Source organism: Balaenoptera acutorostrata, chromosome 7, assembly GCF_949987535.1.
Source record: "Balaenoptera acutorostrata chromosome 7, mBalAcu1.1, whole genome shotgun sequence".
Classification (NCBI taxonomy): Eukaryota; Metazoa; Chordata; class Mammalia; order Artiodactyla; family Balaenopteridae; genus Balaenoptera; species Balaenoptera acutorostrata.
The window spans coordinates 101,352,824-101,373,207 of record NC_080070.1 but is presented as its reverse complement, the minus strand read 5'-3'; the positions used below and the strand labels follow the sequence as shown (position 1 = coordinate 101,373,207).

Genomic DNA, 20,384 nt, shown 5'->3' with positions numbered 1-20,384 from the left:
TGTGTTTTCGAGCCTCTTTCCTTTTCCTCTTAGAAAGCAACAAGTCAGAGGTGTCATCCAGCTGTGTCAGCAGGCAGTTTGGGAATTAAGGATGAAGCTAACCTTTATTGAATGCCTCTTCTCTGCCAGGATTTGTGTTAGTCACTTTACATTTGTTATCTCAGTCACAGTGACAAATATGTGAGGAAGATATAATTATCCACTTTTTATAGTTAGGGAAACAAAGGCCTGGAAAGGTTAAGAAATTAGCTGTAGATTACTCAGCTAGCAAGCAGTAGAGTCATGGTCTGGAGTGCTTGCTCCCCCCCTTTCTTCAATAGAACCAAGCAGTTTATTCTAATTTTGTTAAATAATTACATTTTAAATCATTTGACAATTTGTGAAGCAATTTATATTGAAAAAGGAATTTTTAAAGTGTTAAAATTTCTTTGGGATGACTCCATGTGATGACTAATCTAAACCAGTTCCTCAGTATTCCTCAAAATTTTTATGTTTCTCTGGCCAACTTTCTTTTTTCCATTCTCTGAAATGACTGTTTTAGACTCTCCACTTTCCATTAACCTTACCCTCTCACCCCACATACCAACTAAGGCGGGTGCCCTTAATTTCTGCTTCACAGAGGTGCGTCTCACATCACCTGTACTCTGGATCCCGTTTTCTTATTTTGTTTATATTTCTGTCTCTCATATCTTTGTCCTGTGTCTTTTACTTTGTTTCTTCTCATCAGCATGTAAATATACACCTTTTATGCCACTCTCCCCTGTGTTCTCTATTTCTCAGTCTCACAAGCTTTCTTTTAGTTTTTCACATGCCCATTTTCCTTCCTCCTTTAGGGCTTTCATGTTCTTTTTATGCCTGGAATACTGTTTCCACTTCCCATTAAAACAGATGCTGCAGCTTATATCTATTTGATTCTCGAAATATATTCTCCCATTTATAAGAAATAATTGAAATAGTTAAATATATTGTTAATATTTATTATATATATAGACTAAAACAATTATAGTATTTTAATTTTGAAGTAATATTGCATTCATGAAATATTACACAATTTCATAGTTTATAGGCTCATAACCTGAATAGAGATGTTCAGTACACAAGGAACTTTTGAAAAATTAACATGTCCTCACTTGCATTTAATAATCAACTTCTGACATTAATTTGGTTTCTCAAAAATATTAGTGATCTTCTTTTACTGAGTATATAGTTGGGACCATCATTTTCAATATCAATTAATTGTAAAACTTAAATTTACTAAAAGAAAATTAGTGTAATTTCTTTTTGTAGCATTCTTTTTCCGAAACCAAAAATTTTTAAATAAATGCAGATAACTTGTTTTTGATCATTACTGTTTTTTCCCTAGTTAATTGCTTAAATGTGCTGTATTCATTTGTAGGTTTTAATAGCTTTGTAGCCTTACAAAGTCTCCACTACAGTATTACAAAATTTATGTCTTGGAAGACATAAACTAAATAATTATTTAGATACTAAGGAACTGTTTTTTCTTCTTACAGTAGAAAATTATAAGTAAACTTATGACTTCACAAAGCCATATTATGTCTATATGGAAAAGGTTTGTAGTGATACCACTGCCACTTTCTTTACACAATGTTTGGAAGGATTGATGACCCAGAGTTCATCTTCTGGTGAAGCATACCATTATCATCACATTAGAAAAGCATTCGTCAATTCGACAGGCAATGTTTGTCCCAAACATTGGGACCATCTGCAGCTCTTCCTTGATTCCTATTTCTCTTTTTTGCTGATCCTGAGATTCATTGAAAGAAGCCAGACAAAGAAAGAGAGAACCTTACGGTATTTTCAAGATTGCAGCAGACTCCATTACCTCAAGCTGTAACTAGCTTTCAAAAATAGGTGACAGAGATTTTGATCTGGACGAGTTCCTGCATCACCATAGATACCAGGCCCCCACAGTGAAATGATTACATTTTAATTAGAAAGATGGCTTTAACTTGTGAATTATAAGCTTTTCCAATAAACAAGTGCAGGACTTTCTGGAGGTTCCAGGATGGAGGAAGATGATGTGCTTATATGTCTTTAAAAGTCAAGGAAGAGGGTCTTTCAGCTCTGTGCTGGGCTGTAATTTCCCCTGTTGTAATTGTTGTCAGCACTGGGAGGCAAACATCCACGAACCTGCCTTTTCCCTAAGTCAGAAAGCCTCCTCTGTCTGGTCCACACAGAGTACAGGTGCTTATCAGTTGTCAGCTAAAAGTACCATGATAGCATGATCTAGACAGAGTCTCTCTAAGTTGACAAAGTAGAATTGAAGTTCACTAAATAAATGCCTACATAGCATATAGGAAGTGATTATGATGTTATGAACCCTTTTTACTTTTGTAGTTAAAAATTCGGCATTGTTTCTAGCACAGAGAGGGTACCAATTCAAATGTGTTGAAGATTTATGGAAGTTAAGCATTTTCTCAAACTCCAAAAGGAACTTCCTGGCTAAGTTGACCCTGTTGATTAGTTATGGTAGTTCAGCATGCAACAAGTCTTTTGTGATCCTTTTCTTCTCTATGTGCCCAACAAACACCAATAGTAGACTCAATGTCAGTTGATTTGTCAAGCTGAATATCTGCTTTAAGAGGTCCAGCTTTCCTATTGTTAGCTGCTAGTTTTCCTGGCTGGTCTCATGAATTCTAGAACAGATCTCATCATTTGAATCTACAGAAACTCCTTTTGTATATTTGGTCCCAGTGTTTTTGCATTTACTAAATATAAAGTTCCAGTAATTTTTCAACTCTTATACGAAGCATTTTTCCTGACACGCAGTAAATAATTTGAGGGGATGGGTGAGATGGGTGAAGGGGGCCAAAAGATACAAACTTCTAGTTATAAAATAAATGTCATGAGGATATAATGTACAACATGGCGACTATAGTTAATAATACTGTGTTGTATATTTGAAAGTTGCTAAGAGAATAGATCTTAAACGTGCTCACCACAAGAAAAAACATTTTTGTAGCAATGTGTGGTGAAAGATGTTAACAAGACTTATTGTGGTAGTCATTTTACAATATATACAAATATCAAATCATTATGTTATATACCTGAAACTAATATAATGTTGTATGTCAATTATACCTCAATTAAAAAATATGTAAAGGGTGATTATAGTAAGAGCTCTTCAAGTTACACAGATCTAAAGGTTTCATGTGTTTTCTTTATTTTACCAGCCTCAGTGGATAATTTGCCACCTGCCCCTCATCTGTTTGCTCCTATCACTGTTAGCTTTCCTCAGATTTTAAACTGATCATCTAAATGTTTTCCCTAAAGCTTTATTAGTCTTGTTTAGCATGTGCTTACTATTTTTTTAATATTTTTTTTGAGTGGGAATTAATTTGAACTCTTATTTAACATTCTAAATCAAGGATTGGCAAAAGTACAGTCTGTGGACTGTTTCTGTATGGCTCAAGTGCTAATTGTTTTTACATTTTTATATGGTTGGGGGAAAAAAACCGAAAGAACAATATACAGCAGAGACCATATGTAGCCTATGTGGCCTCCATAGCCTAAAATATTTGCCATCTTGCCCTTTAAGGACCTTAAGTGTGTGCTTTAAATGGTTGTATTTTCTTCATGGTGGGCACTTTACCATTTTCCTTCCTTCCATCCTTTCTTCCTCCCAGCACCATTTCCTCTTTTGCAATATTTTAATTATCATATGGTGGTTCTCTGTGTTTTTGTTTTATGCCGAATGTAAAGTGGTAATATTTTTCTCGTTTCTATATTATACAGTCATGTTATTTTCTTTCTTTTTTTTTAAATTAATTTATTTTATTTTTGGCTGCGTTGGGTCTTCGTTGCTGTGTGCAGGCTTTCTCTACTTGTGGCAAGCGGGGGCTACTCTTCGTTGTGGTACATGGGCTTCTCATTGCGGTGGCTTCTCTTGTTGCAGAGCACAGGCTCTAGGCACGTGGGCTTCAGTAGTTGTGGTACAGAGGCTCAGTAGTTGTGGCTTGTGGGCTCAATAGTTGTGGCTCGTGGGCTCTAGAGCGCGGCTCAGTAGTTGTGGCACATGGGCTTAGTTGCTCTGCGGCTTGTGGGATCTTTCCGGACCAGGGCTCGAACCTGTGTCCCCTGCATTGGCAGGCGGATTCTTAACCATTGTGCCACCAGGGAAGCCCCAGTCATGTTATTTTCTTTTTCTTTGATATAGTCTCTTTCATGAACAATCCACAGTAACATTAGTTGCTTCGTTACTTTATTGCTATCTTGCAGTGTAGATTCACATCTAATTAACTGTCTGCTTTCAGCCTTAAGGTCTTTTGGTGTTATTGCTTTCCATAGTTTTTCAGGTCACTGAACTGTGAATAATTTTTTCATTAACTGACTGAATTTCCATTGTATGTCATATAGAATTCTGTCACTACTCTTTGGTTAAAATTTGGTAATCACTCTTTAATCTATGTGTAAGTTGTTTTCCGTTTCTCAAAAATTCAGAACTTTTGTACTTGGATAACTCTATTTTATTTTACTCAATTTAGATAATCTTATGCTGGCTTTTTATTAGAATAGTAAATACTAAAATTTTTATTTTGTAGTTTGGAAAAAAATGAAGAACCAGGCAACCACTTTCCATCACTATGGATTAATTTGCATTGTCCATAGTTTTATATAATTGGAGTCAGTGTGTTCTTTCTTGTGTGTGGCTCTATCCATTCAACATAGTTATTTTGAGATTGATTCATGTTGTGTATATTGGTAGTTTGGTCCTGTTTTTATTGGTAGCTAGCATTACATTGTATTGAAGTACATTTATCTATTCACTTATTGACAGGCATTTGGGTTATTTCCAGTTTACGGATACTGCAGACAAAGCTGCTATGAACAGATACATGGCTTTGTGTCAGCATGTTTCCTTTTTCTTGAGTAAATACCTAAGGCAAAGAATGGTTGGGTTTTTGCAAAGAATGATATGCTTACTTTTTATAGAGGCTGCTAGTTCCAAAGTGGTTCTATCATTTCACATTGCCATATCAGTAGGTTAGAATTTTTGTTCCTCTAGATCCTCACCAAAATTTGATGTTGTCAGTCTTTTAAATTTTAGACATTTTAATGGGGGTATAGTAGATTCTCAGTGTAGTTTTAATTTGCCTTTTCTTGATTGCTGATGTGACCAACTTTTCAAATGCCTAATAGTGAAAGGTCTTTGTCTTCTTATTGATTTGTAAGAATTCTTAATGTATTCTGGGTACCAGTCTTTTGTTACTAGTGTGAATTGTAAATATTTTCTCCCATCCTATGGCTTGCCTTTTTTTCTTTTAGCATTGTTATTGAGGTGTAATTTACATTTGTGCATTTAAGCATATAGTTTGATGAGTTTACTAAATTTATACATTTGTGCAACCATCTCACACCCCAGATTTATTTTTTTTAACTGCTATCACCACAAAACATTTCCCTTCTTCCTGTTTGCAGTCAGTTCTTCCTCCCACCCCCAAACCCAGGCAATCACTGATTTGCTTTCTGTCTATAGAGTTGCTGTTTTCTACAAGTGTCATATAAATGGAACCATACAGTAGGTAATCTTATGTATTTAGCTTCTTTCATTTAGCACAGTGTTTTATTTAGGTTCATCTGTGTTGTTGCAAGTACAGATAGCCCTTTTTACTGCTGAGTAATGTTCCAACCTATGGATCTACTCACTTTGTTTATGTCTTGATAGGTTGATGGACATTCAGTTGGTTACAGTTTTTGGCTATTAGGAATAATGCTGCCTTGTTTTCCCCCTTGACATCATCTTTTATTTTTTATTTTTATATTTTGGATCGTTTCTTGTTTGTTTTTAAAAAATTTTTTTAAATTGAAATATAGTTGATTTATAGTATTGTATTGGTTTCATGCATGCAACACAGTGATTCAATATTTTTATAGATTATACTCTATTTAAATTTATTGCAAAATAATGGCTATATTTCCCTATTCTGTACAATGTATCCTTGTTGCTGTTTCTTGTTTCTTGATCAGTCCTGCTAGGCTTTTATTAACTTTATTAATTTTTTTCAAAAGACATCATCTTTTACGAAGAGCAAAATTTTTTAGTTTTGCTAAAGGCCGGTTTATCCATGTTTTCATTTGCATGTTTTATAAGAAATTTTTGCCTACCCTAAAGTTGGAAAGCTTTCCTCCTATGTTTTCCTTTAGAAGTTTATAATTTTACGTTTTAAGTTTAATTTTTATGTACAATGTAAGGTTCATTTTTTCCTCATAGACATATTCAGTTGTTCGAGCACCTTTTGTTGAAAGAGATTATTTTTTTCCTTCACTGAATTACTTCATTGTGAATTTGCATATATTTTGGCACCTTGAGAATATTTAATTCTCTGTCAGTTTTTCTCCTAATGGTTTTAACATCTGTTGATGATTTTTGCCTAAATCTTTTTATTTTTTTCAACAGAGATTGTGAAAAAGTAATTTTCTATTTTTATTATTAGTTTATATTTGTTAGCCGTGATTCTTTTGCAAAGAAGAATTTTCACTCATTAATTAAGGATATTTGGTTACCCTGAACTGCAGTTCCTTTTTAAAATGATGGATAAATGTTTAAATTTTGCATTTTTTATTACCAATTTACAGAGTAATGAGTTTATATAATAAGTCACCACCCAAGGTAGCAAATGAGGCATACTTTTGTTCTCATTTGTTTTTCTTTTTTTCAAAGTATTGTTATAGATTCATGTTTCTGTTCTTTTTTTTGTTTTTAGAATTTTTTTTTTTTTTTGGATGTGGACCATTTTTAAAGTCTTTACTGAATTTGTTACAGTATTGCTTCTGTTTTATGTTTTGGTTTTTTGGCTGCGAGGCATGTGGGATCTTAGCTTCCCCACCAGGGATTGAACCCGCACCCCCTGCATTGGAAGGCAAAGTCTTAATCATTGGACCACCAGGGAAGTCCCTCATGTTTTTTTATATATTGTGTTTTAATCAGTTTGGTACTGGATGAGACTGCTAGTGCTATAACAACAAGCTAGACCAACAGTGGCTTAAATAGATAGGGATTTGTCTGGATGTGGGTGGTGCTAATATTGTTTCAGCCTACTTCACAAGCATGCAGGTCTTTCTTTCCATTCTGCCTTTCTTAGTGTCCCCTTGCTTGTCATGTCACGGTCACAAGATAGCTGTCACACTGCAGGCATTAATCCACGTTCACGGAGTGGAGATGGGGCAGTGCCAGCTACCAGCCAAAAGGCAGCGTTACAAAATCCTTTTTCAAAATTGCTCCAGTGGACCTATCCTTATGTCTCATTGACCAGATATGGGTCTTACGGTCACCCCAACTGTCAGGAGGACTATGAAAGCAAGTATCTGGAAAGAGGAACAGAATTGTAAACATTGGCTTAAGCTACTCAAGAACTATTGCCTACTGCAGTGCACACTGCCACCCCTGGAGAAAATTAGGATTTTAGTAATAAGAAAGAAGGAGGGAATGAATTTTAGGGAATACCTAATAATGCCTGCCATAAATATCTTTGGTAAAGCACGGAATGACTAAAATTATTATATTGTATTGCTTTATTTAAAAGTAAGCCACATATATACATTTAAGTTAAAAATTTATATTAACAGAGTGAGATTTGGGTGCTTGCAACATTAATGTCTCATGATTACCTTTATTTTCCTATAAAATTCATTTTATTATTAAACACATTTTTAGTGTCCTTGAAATATTATCTGCTGTTATCTTATAGGATGGGAATATTATTCTAAGTATTGGCATCATTTAAAAACTTTTACTTAATACCAAACTGTAAATTCATATAGACTATGCTCTCAAGATTCATTTTATAAAGAATTTGGAAGTTAAAAGAACGTTTTTCTGTATATTGATCATCTCTTTACCTTCTCCATTTTTTAGGCTCTTTGTGTTATTACTTCTTTTTTTTGTAGAACCTTCCTCTTCCAATCCATGTTCACTTTCATTCTTTTGTCTCCTTCTTTTTCTTTTTCCTCTCATTTTCCCCATGCCTTTTTATAGCTCTTCTTTTTTTCTGCTGCTTTTCAAAAAGGGCTAGAATAAAGGTGATTTTTGGTTGATAAGATCATACTGCGCTATTAAATGTTCTTCTTAGTTTCTTAATTTCATTTGGGTTTTGCACTGTTGACTGCTGATTGTTAACAGGTTCTGATATAATCATATTAGGTTAGCTGAGAAGTACATATCAAGCATTAGTGGGCTCCATGCTACTGAATCAGAAAAGCCACTGGTAAGCTCTGGATCACAACCGAGGTAGCTAATATAATTCTTGCCTTTAAATTACGTTATTTAATGCGATTCTCTCTTCCTTCAGTACTTGTAATCTCCCATGGGGCTCCATAAAGTCTTCAGTGTTTTAGACATGTCATAGCTTCAAAAAAAGTGTCCAGTGTATGTATCATGTTAGGGCACACAGTTACTATAAACTGCCTTAAATATTTTGGCCTATTATATACTTGTTATGTATAAGATGTTGTGAATTTATTAACACTATTCTGGAGAAATAAAATATTTGGATCTTAGAATTCCTCAGTTATTGTGCATGATTAAGGTGCTCTGCTTTTTGTCTTAAATTTACCTGAAAACTAGCCTAATTTTTTTAAATACGTAGTCTTCGGAGGTAGTGGTTTAAAGAATTATCTTCTCTGTGATAAAAATTCTTAGATCTGTATCCTTTCTATGCTATAAAAAAATAAAATAATAAGCTTTTTTTTTCCCCCAGCAGTAAGGATTGTCTATATAGTGGAAGATACCTGTTCTTTGAATTTTTGCTTGAACTGACTTTGCATTTTTCTCACTATAACCTCTATGTTTTTCGGGAAGCCGGGTTGGGGACTTGTAGATCATTTCCCTCTCCATCTCCCTCCCCACCTTTCTCCATCACTCCCCCCTTTGGGGGTACTTATTTTTTGTCTTATTTTAATTGAGTATGAAATGGATTACTAATCAAACCTTGAGGAAATACTGTAGTCCTGAAACCTCCTAATAACCAAAACAGCAGAATAGCAGCAAGAAATTTTATTTCCTTTTATTTGTCCTTTTCCTTCCCTTGGCTCATTGTATTCTTTTATATATGAAACCTAAAGAAAAAGAATTTAACTGTTAAAGAATTAGTTCATTAGGGGAAAAAGTAAAATGTGATCGTTAATCTTTGTGATACAAGGATTATTTGATCCTTGCAGAGTGGAATCCTGGTCTTGAACATTTATGTGATTTTTGCACTTTGTTTCTAATTAAATCAAATTCTGTCACCTTTTCCATTTCTAATTTCAATTATATGAAGTTTTTAAAATCCTATCAAACTTTTGACTTAGTACTGTATTTATGCTCACAGAGGTCATCTCTTATTTAAACAATTTTTTTTTACTAGCAGCCTTTTATTTATTTATTTATTTTAAATTTTATTTATTTATTTATTTATTTATTTATTTTTGGCTGTGCTGGGTCTTCGGTTCGTGCGAGGGCTTTCTCTAGTTGCGGCAAGTGGGGGCCACTCTTCATCGCGGTGCGGGGACCGCTCTTCATCGCGGTGCGCGGGCCTTTCACTATCGCGGCCCCTCCCCTTGCGGGGCACAGGCTCCAGACGCGCAGGCTCAGCAGCTGTGGCTCACGGGCCCAGCCGCTCCGCGGCATGTGGGATCCTCCCAGACCAGGGCTCGAACCCGTGTCCCCTGCATTAGCAGGCAGATTCTCAACCACTGCGCCACCAGGGAAGCCCTATCTCTTACTAACTATAGCTTAGTTACCGCGAGAACATTGCTTGCTATTTTATGGCACAATCGTTACAGCAGTCTTGCTCTCTCTGTGTTCCCTTAGCTGAGTGCCAGCTGTTGCTTTGGATACAGTGTTCCTGTTTTGGCAAGCTTTTTAGGGATCCTAAACAACTGTGCTTCTTTTCTGACTGTATTCTTGTGTGGTTTTATTTTCCTCCCGTGTATGCTACAGAGTTGTGGGAAAAGAAAGAAAAAAATGACATCATCCATATTTGTTTCCAAAGCAAAAGAAATAATTTTAGTTTAATAAAGCAAATGGTTGTGCCATCTCCCGAAATGTTCTTGAAGACGTAGAAATCTGTCTTGATCTACTTATGAAGTAGATCTACTCTATTACCTGGTCTTTCATCTCATTTTATATTACAGTTTCTGAAGTTGGGCAATTTCATATATGGTTAAGTGATTTATTGAAGGTCACAGTGACAATTTGTAGAAAAATTGCTCCTAGAATATTGACTCTCTCATTTAAAGAGAAGACATTGTCTAGAAGACATTGCTACCTTTTCAGTAGTTTATCTCTTTCTAGAAAGCGTGGTCTTTTTCAAATGTGGTTACTTTGTTTTGAGATCTCTTACAAATACCTGCAAAACTGGTATATCTGGAGATGTAGAGACAAGTGGTGACAGGATGACCTGTTGCAGAGTATAGAATAGGGAGTGAAGGGGCCGAGGCCTAAAACTGGCCTGCCGGTAACCAGCTGTGGGCCTGTCCTCTTGGTACCTTAGTTACCTAACTGTGAAATGAGCATTGTAATAGTTATTCTACTTATGTTCTGTTGACAAAAGAAAATTAATGGATATGAAGGCCACTTTAAGCATTACTGTCTAGGGGAGAAGGCATCTCCATATAGTATACTGTTTCCACAGATCAGGATGGGACATGGCAATGAATGCAGACCTCGCAAGGGCACAAAGTACCGAGAATGGGTCTGGTTTTGTAAAGAGGGGCGGTTGGGTAGGTGGTGTAAGGAAACAGAGAAGTCCTAGAGCTGATCCTGGAGCACTGAGAAAATAGGCCCACAAAGCAGGCAGTTGCAAGATGAGCAGTGAATTGAAGTGTTCACATTGTATTTGCAAGGACTACCTGTGGGATGAGAAAGAGGATCCTATTAAGGGCAATTTATGATTTTACTGATTTAAACTCTGCTAAAGTTGGGATTTGCAGCAGAGAGTGGGGAGCCAGGTGAGGCAAGGAGTTGATTAACTGTTTGCCACTGAATTAAAACCATTAAACTTCCCAGAGAACACAGTGCCCCAGGGTACTAGGAAAGAAGGAATTTCTTCGTGGGCAGTTTTCAGGGAGACTTTAAACTTGAGGATATTGTATGCAAGCAAGATTGGCCAACCTGTTTATTTGTACAGAAAGGTAACATAAGTACAGGTTTCCCGACACTGACTTGTAGGTTGGTAGCAATCATGCTGAGGTTTTATGAGTTCTCATTAAAATTCAGAATAAAAACAAGGTAGTGACTTACTCTGAGAACTTCCCCCCTATTTTTCTTGTTATTTAAATAACCTTTCTTTTATGAAGTGATGATAGTAGATAGTGAAGTTTTAAAAAAATGTCCTTACTTATTAGCAAAGTAAAAAGATAGCATTTATTGGTCATTCTTACTTACTTTTAAACTTTATTTTACTGCTTAAAGAAAATCAGACTTTAATTGGTACTAACGGTTATTTGCAAATAACCATTGTTATTTGGAAAAAGCATGAACTTTAAAAGCAGACATTTTAATGTTTGAATCCTTGCTCTGCCATTTATTCTTTGTTGTCTTGGAACTTTGGCTAACTTCTCTATTCCTCAGTTTCTCTGTCTTTCAGTAGAGAACAGTACAACTATTTTGAATGTTTTGTTGGGGAGGATTAGACCTCATGTGTATAAAGCCCCTAAAATAATGCCTGGTTCATAATAGGGCCTTACTGGATGACTACAGTAGAAAAATTAGGTTTATCACAATTATCCAGATTCCTTGGCCTCATTCCTAAACCTATCAAAGAAGATGAAATCCAAGCATATGGGTTTTTTTAAATTGTGATAAAATACACATAACATGAAATTTACCACCATCAGGGTTCATTAGTGTTAAGTACATTCACATTAATGCTCATCCAGTCTCCAGAAGTCTCTTCATCTCGCTGGACTGAAACTCTGTGTCCATTGAACAACAACTCCTATTCCTGTCTGTCCCTCAGCCCCTGGCAACCACTGTTCTACTTTCTGTCTGTGAATTTGTCTTCATATAAATAATATATAAATAATATTATCTTCATAAAATGTAATCACACAGTAATTTTTTGTGTGACTGGTTTATTTCACGTAGCATAATATGCTCAAAGTTCATCCATGTTGTAGCAGGTGACAGGATTTCTCTCCTTTTTAAAGCTGAGTAATATTTCATTATATGAATACGTTTTTTCTTCATCCATTCAATGGACATTTGGGTTGCAAGCATATATATTTTTTCCCTGTTGCTCTTAACCCTCTGTATTGATTTCCTAGGGCTGCTATATCAAATTACCACAAACCAGGTAACTTTAAACAACAGAAATTTATTCTCGCATAGTTCTGGAGGTTAGAAATCCAAATTAAGGTGTTGGCAGGGTCAGTCTCCTTCTGAGGGCTCTAAGGAAGAATGATTCCTTGTCTTTTCCTAGCTTCTTTTGGCTCCAATCAGTGCTTGAAGTTCCATGGCTTGTTAACTGTGTCACTCCATTCTCTGTCTCTTGTCAAGAGACCTTTTTCACTGTGTGTGTCTCTGTGTATGTTATTCTCTCATAAGGACATCAGTCATTGGATTTAGAGCTCACCATAATCCAGTATGACCTCATCTCAACTGAACTGACTACACATGCACTTAAATAAACTAATGTTACATGAACTCTGTATCAGAATTGAAAAAGAGGCAACGCTTACATGATTATTTTATAAAGCCAGTATAAAGTTGAAATCATGATAAGGATATCATGAGGAAGAAAATTTAATAGCTATCTTTCTTGAAAATTGATGCAAAAATACTAAACAAACTATTAGCAAATGTAAGTCAGGGATATCTAAAAAGGGTAATTTATCATGACCAAGATAGCTTTAGTTTAGAAGTGTAATGTAATTTCTTCAGTAAAGGAAAAAAATTGATGATCTCAACACATAAAAAGAGAGAAAACATTTAATAAAGTTCAGCATCAATCTGTGTAAAAATACTCTTAGACCAAGAATAGAACTTCATTAATCCACTTTTATCACTTTTACTCAGCAGATTACTGACTCTCCTAACCAGGGTTATAAGAAAAAGCAATAAAATGTAGAAGGACTAGAAAGGAAAAAAATAAAGATTATTCAGAGGTAACATGATCTTATGTATAGCAAATCCAAAACAATCTACAAATAAACTAATTAATGACTGAGTTTTGAAAGCTTGGTAAAATTCCATTTAGAAAAACCAATGGTGTTTTTAATATAATAGCAACAGATAAACAGAAAAATTTTAAATTACTATTTATAATATCAAAAAACATCAAATGTGTAGGAATAATAAAAATCAAAGATATGTAAAATCCCTTTACAGAAACTATAATAATATTAAGAGGAATTAAAGGGGACCTGAATAAATGAAGAGAGATAATATATTCATGGATTGGAGAGCTCAATATTACAAAGACTTCCATTTTTTCTAATTTTATATGTAGACTTAGTGCAAACCCATAGTTCCACAGGCCTTTTTTTTTTTAAATGGAAATTGTCAAGCCTGTTATAAAATTTATATGGATGTACCATGAACCAAGAGTAGCCTATAACAAATTGATAAAAACAGAGGCAGAGGACTATCAAAACTTACTTTAAAGCTACAATAATTTACACAGGTGAATTAGTGTAAGGACAGAGAAATGGCACAGAATTGATGGTCCAGAAACAAAAACACATAAATGGAAACTTGACTTATTGCAGAGGTAGCCCTTGAGATTGAGGAGAGAAAGATTATCATTTGCTTCTTTGTTTTCTAAAGTAAATTGTGCTGGGTCAATCGGATATTCATACAGAAAAACACTAATCTTGGCTCTTGTCTCACATTATGCAGAAACTAATTCCAGGTGGATTGTATATCTAAATGTGAAGGGTAAACCGATAGAGGTTCTGGAGGATAACTTCATGAAAGAAATATATTTTCATGATTGAAAGACATCTTCATGAATGTGGAATGGGAAGGTTTTTCAAACAGGATACTGAAAGTGCTAACCATGGAGAATAAGGTCAATAAAATGGCCTGCATTCAAATTAGGAACTTCTCTGCCTTAAAGGACTTCTGAAGAGTGGGAGAACATATTTGCAGTATATACAGTCATCAAAGTGATTACACCCAGAATATATGAACAACTTGTACAAATATGTAAAGGACAAAAAAAAAAAAGAGAAAAGTAGACAAGAGAGATGAATATGCACTTCACAAAAGAATATATCCAAATGGGTAATTAACAAGCAAGAAGGGATAACTCCTTAGCCATCATGGAAATGTAAATTAAAACAATAGTGCTCACTCAAAAGTACAGATAAAATTAAAGAGGATGATAATTCTAAATTTTGGCAGGATTGGGGAACACATATTTCTGGTCAGGGTATAAGTTGGTACAATCACTTTGGAAAATTGGCCGTATCTACAAATACTAAGCATACAAATACCATATGATCCAGCAATTCTACTCTTAGCCAACAGAAATGCATATACATACGTTCACTAAAAGCTGTGCGCTAGAATGTTCATGGAGGCATTATTTAAAATACCTAAAGAATGGAAATAATGCAAATGTACGTTAACAGAAGGATGGATACATAAACTAAAGTAAATTTCTACTCTGGAATACTCCACAGTGGTGAAAACGACAACTGCTACATACAGCAACATGGATGAATTTTACAAATAAGATATTGACTAAAAGGAGCCAGACACAAAATAATACTTTATGGTTCTATTTATGTAAAATTCAAAAACAGGTAAAACTAAAGAATGGTGTTAGAAATTATGATAGTGATAATATTTGGAAAGATGCAGTTGGGGAAGCCACAAAAGAATCAGAGGTTCTGCTAATATTTGGTTTTGTGGTCTAGGTGGTAGTTATATAGATATGTTCACTTTGTGATATTTCATAAAGCTATGCCTACATAATGTGCACATTCCTCTGTATGTTAAAGAATTTAATTTTAAATTCTCATTTTTATAGTTTCCTAACTAAAAAATGATGTTTATATTAAACTATGAATATAAATAGCTGGCATTAATAGAAAAAGTGGTCATGTTAATTAGAAAGCTTAAAATTACTTCTAGAATTTTTATAAGTAGTTTAAATTATAGTTATTATAAATATTGTTAGATGCTTTTCTATTGAAGTATGGTTGACGTGTAATATTATGTTAGTTTCAGGTGTACAACATAATGTTTTTTTTTGTTTGTTTTTTTTTTTTTAGAGTATTCCCTTGCTTTTTTTTTTTTAATGGCACAACTTTTTTTTTTTTAAACTTTGGGTTTATTTATTTATTTATGGCTGTGTTGGGTCTTCATTTCTGTGTGAGGGCTTTCTCTAGTTGTGGCAAGTGGGGGCCACTCTTCATCGCGGTGCGCGGGCCTGTCGCGGCCTCTCTTGTTGCGGAGCACAGGCTCCAGACGCGCAGGCTCAGTAGTTGTGGCTCACGGACCTAGTTGCTCCGCGGCATGTGGGATCTTCCCAGACCGGGGCTCGAACCTGTGTACCCTGCATTGGCAGGCAGATTCTCAACCACTGCGCCACCAGGAAAGCCCCCAACATAATGTTTTGACAATCAGATACATTACTAAATGATCATCACGATAGGTCTTGTTACCATCTGTCACCATGCAAAGTTATTACTGTATTATAGACTGTATTTCCTATGCTATACATTGAATCCTTGTGACTTACTTATTTTGTAACTGGAATTTTGTAACTCTTTATCCCCTTCACCTATTTCATCCAACCCCTCAATCCCACTCCCCTCTGGCAACCACCAGTTTGCTCTGTGAGTCATTTTGTCTTTTGTTTGGCTTGTTCATTTGTTTTGTTTTTTAGATGCCACATATACATGAGATCATACAGTATTTGTCTTTTTCTCTCTGACTTATTTCACTCAGCATAAACCCTCTAGGTCCATCCATGTTGTCACAAATGGCAAGATTTCATTCTTTTTTATGGTTGAGTAATGTTCCATTGTGTATACCACATCTTTTTTATCCATTAATCTGTTTTTTTTTAAATTTTTATTTATTATTTATTTATTATGTTTATTTTTGGCTGTGTTGGGTCTTCGTTTCTGTGTGGGGGCTTTCTCCAGTTGCGGCGAGTGGGAGCCACTCTTCATCGCGGTGCGCGGGCCTCTCACTATCGCGGCCTCTCTTGTTGCGGAGCACAGGCTCCAGACGCTCAGGCTCAGTAGTTGTGGCTCACAGGCCCAGTTGCTCCGCGGCATGTGGGATCTTCCCAGACCAGGGCTCGAACCCGTGTCCCCTGCATTGGCAGGCAGATTCTCAACCACTGCGCCACCAGGGAAGCCCCATTAATCTGTTGATGACACTTAGGTTGCTTCCATATCTTACCTGTTGTAAATAATGCTTCAGTGAACATAGGGGTACATATATCTTTTTGAATTAGTATATTTGTGCTCTTTGGGTAAATACCCAGAAGTGGAATTGCTGGATTGTATGGTATTCTTTTTAATTTTTTGAGGAACCTCCATAGTGTTTTCCACAGTGGCTGTACCAATTTACATTCACACCAACAGTGCATGAGGGTTCCCTTTTTTCCATATCCTTGCCAACACTTACTTGTTGTCTTTTTGATGATAGCCATTCTGATATTGGATGCTTCTTTAATAATGCACTGTACATGTTACTGTTTTGAAAGTTTTTGGTAGTCAATAATTTTTGGAGTAGAAACATACAAAGACTGCTCCATTTTAGCTAGATCTTTCAAGTAAAATATGACTTTAAATGTTTTCAATTAACATACACATATAACTTCCAGTGTACATTCACTGTAAGCTATTGAAGTTACAGAATTATTGTAAGTTACTGAAACTCTATATGTTGAGAAGCTGTGCTTTTCAGATCCTTTGAGGATAATAAAGGCAGTAAATACAATTTTACACTATGTGTCTATATTCTAGTATTATAAGGTGAAGATATTCTTTGAAATTGCTCAGGTAATGCTTTCTTAGATTATATAGACATTTGAATAGTGATAGGGGAAATTTCTTTACAGCTGCCTAATTTTGATTTTTGATATCTACTAAAAAGTGAAAAAAAAATCACTATGGATGGAATGGAACTAACAACAACTAAAGTGCTATACGCCATATTTTCAGTTAATAATTTTGTATGAAATAGCTTATTTTCTCCCCTTTTCTTTGTTAGTACATTGATACAGAATTGACAGTATATATTAGAATAAAATTCTATTATAATCATACAAGTTAAAATTTTTTCATTAAAACATTTTAATATGAGACAATGTCCATTTGCTTCTCTTTCTTGTTTAATATTTAAAAAGTCTAAAATGGGTATCGGTATTCACCAACCATGTTTCCTGATATTGTCTTTAAGCTGATTCTGCTCTGCCTCTGTGTGTGTGTGTGTGTATCTGAGGCATGTACTATTACTAACACCAATAGATTTCAGAAATAACATTTTGTGTTGTTTATAAGCTTAACAGTCAAGAAAATGTTAATGAAATAATCTAACTTTTTAACTATGTGCCTTTAATAATAGACACTGAATCATAAATGAAAGAGGAATTTCAGCTATTTGTGCCTGGACATATATGTTGGTGTACAAGATCTGCCTTGTTAATTCAGTCATTTACTTAGTGACACATCCAGCAACCTATTTATATCACTATGGACTTAATCTACTCATAGATGGTGTTTCTACTCCCCGCCTCATTGCTTACCTCTCTCTGCTTCAGTCACTCTTCTCCAGCCACCATTATGACCTAATTGCTGTTTCAATAGCTACCAAGCACATTTCTACCTCTGCACTTTCACTGATACCTCTGCCCAGATCTGTATTTCCCCATATCCTCCATAGATTTCATTATATGTAGGTCTCCGTTTAAATACCACCCTGAGATGCATTCTCTGACTCTTCCCTCCATAATAATCCACATCATTGTCTATTCTTATTCCCTGCCTCCTTCTTTATAGCGTTTATCACTACCTGATATTCTCTTACATTTACCTTTTATACATTTCTCAGTAAATGCAAGATCCATGCGGGCAGAGATTCAATTGGTTTTATTTACTACTGTATTTCCAGCACATAGAAGCAAGATAGACCCATAGTAAGCACTCTATAGATATTTGTAGTTTCAGTGAATGAAGGAAGGAAGGAAATATAATGAATAATAGTATCAGTCTGCTTAGCTCAGCCCTCAGTTGACTCTGCAGAATTCATTTATTTATTCTCTAAACAAATATAGGGTTGTTGTTAGTTCCAGCATGGCTCTCTTCGTAGGGATTGGGGGTAAATTTTAAGTAAGCCCTAAAAAATATAACAGATTTTTAATTTTGTTATTATCCTTTTAAAGGAGGAGGAAAAGGGAAAGGGAGGAAATCATACACATGGTATTTAACTTTGTCTTTTAGGAAATAAATAATGACTAAAAATGATATTTGTTCCAAATGCATTGTCTTTGTTCTTATCTGTAATAATTTAAAAATATTGTAGTAACTGCTCAAGTACCACTTAAAGTTGTAGAGTTATGTTGTTTGTGTTTGTTTTCCTATTTATATCTGTTCCCAACTCACCCCCCCACCACCTTGTTAAAGAATCCAACCCAGGTCGGAACAGCTCTTCAGGTTTTCCATAATCTTGGAACTTTGAAGGATACTATTACCAGCGTCATGGATGGATATTGTGCTGCTATAGAAGAAAATATCCACAGTGCATTAGACATCAAAGTTTTGACTCAGCCTTCCCAGTCAGCTGTGAGAGGTATGGATGTGGGTTATCTTTAGCTTCTTTATTTATTTATAACTGAAAAGTCCTTTGAATAGTATGTGAAGCATTCAAGTAATCTAACGACTCATTTTTTAGTAGACAGAAAATGAGAGAAGAAATTATGTTTTAGAATTTATTTATAACTTTTTTTGTCTAATCAGTGAGTTGAACTGGCCAATTGGTATATTCAGAACTTCTAGATAAAATCTGTAAACTATGGTTTCATTTAGTTCAGAGGAAACAGATGCAAGAAAAAAAAAAGGAACATATTTTTCTTTCTGAAATCCTTATCCTCACATGTACTTCTTATTGAGGCAGAAAATATTTTTTAAGGAAATACAGTCTCTACTTTATCTTTCTGGGCTTTTGTATAATTCTCGTACTCAGGAGCAGTAACGGGTAAATGTGGAGATAGAAGCTGATAAAAGCTTTGGGAACATTACAGCTATAGCAAAAGCTAAAGAAAACCAGAAACAGGTAGATTCAAGGTAGCAGTCCCAACCCTTTTCCTGCCAAAAGATACCCGATGATGACATTCACATATATAACACACTTCATAGACATGAAAGACTACATGTTCTGTGTACCTCTCATTTTTCTAAGCAACACCAACTCTGCATTTGTCTCCTTAAAATCTTTCTTCTCTCCTGTTAATATGGATGGACTGTACTTGCTCCTAGCAGAGACCAAGTACTCTGCTTTTGCCTTTGATCCCATCACTCAAAGGTGTTGCTTTCACAGATCCCCTCTCTCTACCATATCATCAGTTTTTCCTTCATTATGTCTCTTTCCCATCACATACAATCGTGCTATTGTATCTTCTGCTTAAAGACAGTCAAACAAATCTATCTTGACTCAATTTCTTTCTTCAGTTTTACCACCTTATTTTATTCAGACTATAGAAAAATTCCCCAAAGTGTTGTCTATACCACTTGCCTCCAGTTTTTCTCTCATTTTTCTATTGAACAAGATACTCTAATACCACAGAGTTGTCCTTAAGAATAGATAATACATGTAAAATTAATAACAGTTCTTGATATAGGGCTAATACTAAAAAATATTTGCAGTCATTGATTATTATTTTTATGTTTGCTATATAAACATAACCTTAAATAACACAGAATATATGTCCCTCATAAATAATTTGCACTAGATAAAAAGAGATAAAAGAATTTTAGATCTTAAAGGGATTTTTAAAGGTTAGCCCTAGCCTCTGAATAGGTCTGTATTAAGACCATCCCAGAAGGAGAGCTTTGAAAAGAAATTGCCAGAGGAGATTTTACTCTCAGCTTTTCCCAGCAGTTATTCTCAAAAAGTTTGATCTAATGTTTAAATTTCCAGAAGCAGTTTAATCTCATTCCCTCTTGTGTTGTCAAGAATAGGAAAAAAATGAAAGCAGTTATTCACATCCTGTCAGTGCTAATGTATGCTCCCTTTTTTTTGAAAGAATAAAGAGTTTAAAAGCCTTATTATCATCTGTTGAGGAGTGGATACCATGATTTAATGTAGAAACCCTACTCTTCATTATTTTTTAAAAGAATGATCATTGCTATTTTTATTTTTTAAAATGTTACGTTGGCAGGATTAATGTTAATTGCCTGATCTTGTTGGTTATATT

At 35.0% G+C, this 20,384-nt stretch overlaps 1 protein-coding gene across 1 annotated transcript in view; it reads left to right on the top strand.

The window, feature by feature from the left end:
* The window catches only part of COG5 (component of oligomeric golgi complex 5), a 285,164-nt gene that overhangs the window by 142,233 nt on the left and 122,547 nt on the right, over positions 1 to 20,384 (top strand). Inside the window, exon 8 of the mRNA XM_007180888.3 lies at positions 18,595 to 18,760. Coding sequence (XP_007180950.1) covers positions 18,595 to 18,760 — 166 coding nt within the window. The remainder of the gene's footprint in view (positions 1 to 18,594; positions 18,761 to 20,384) is intronic.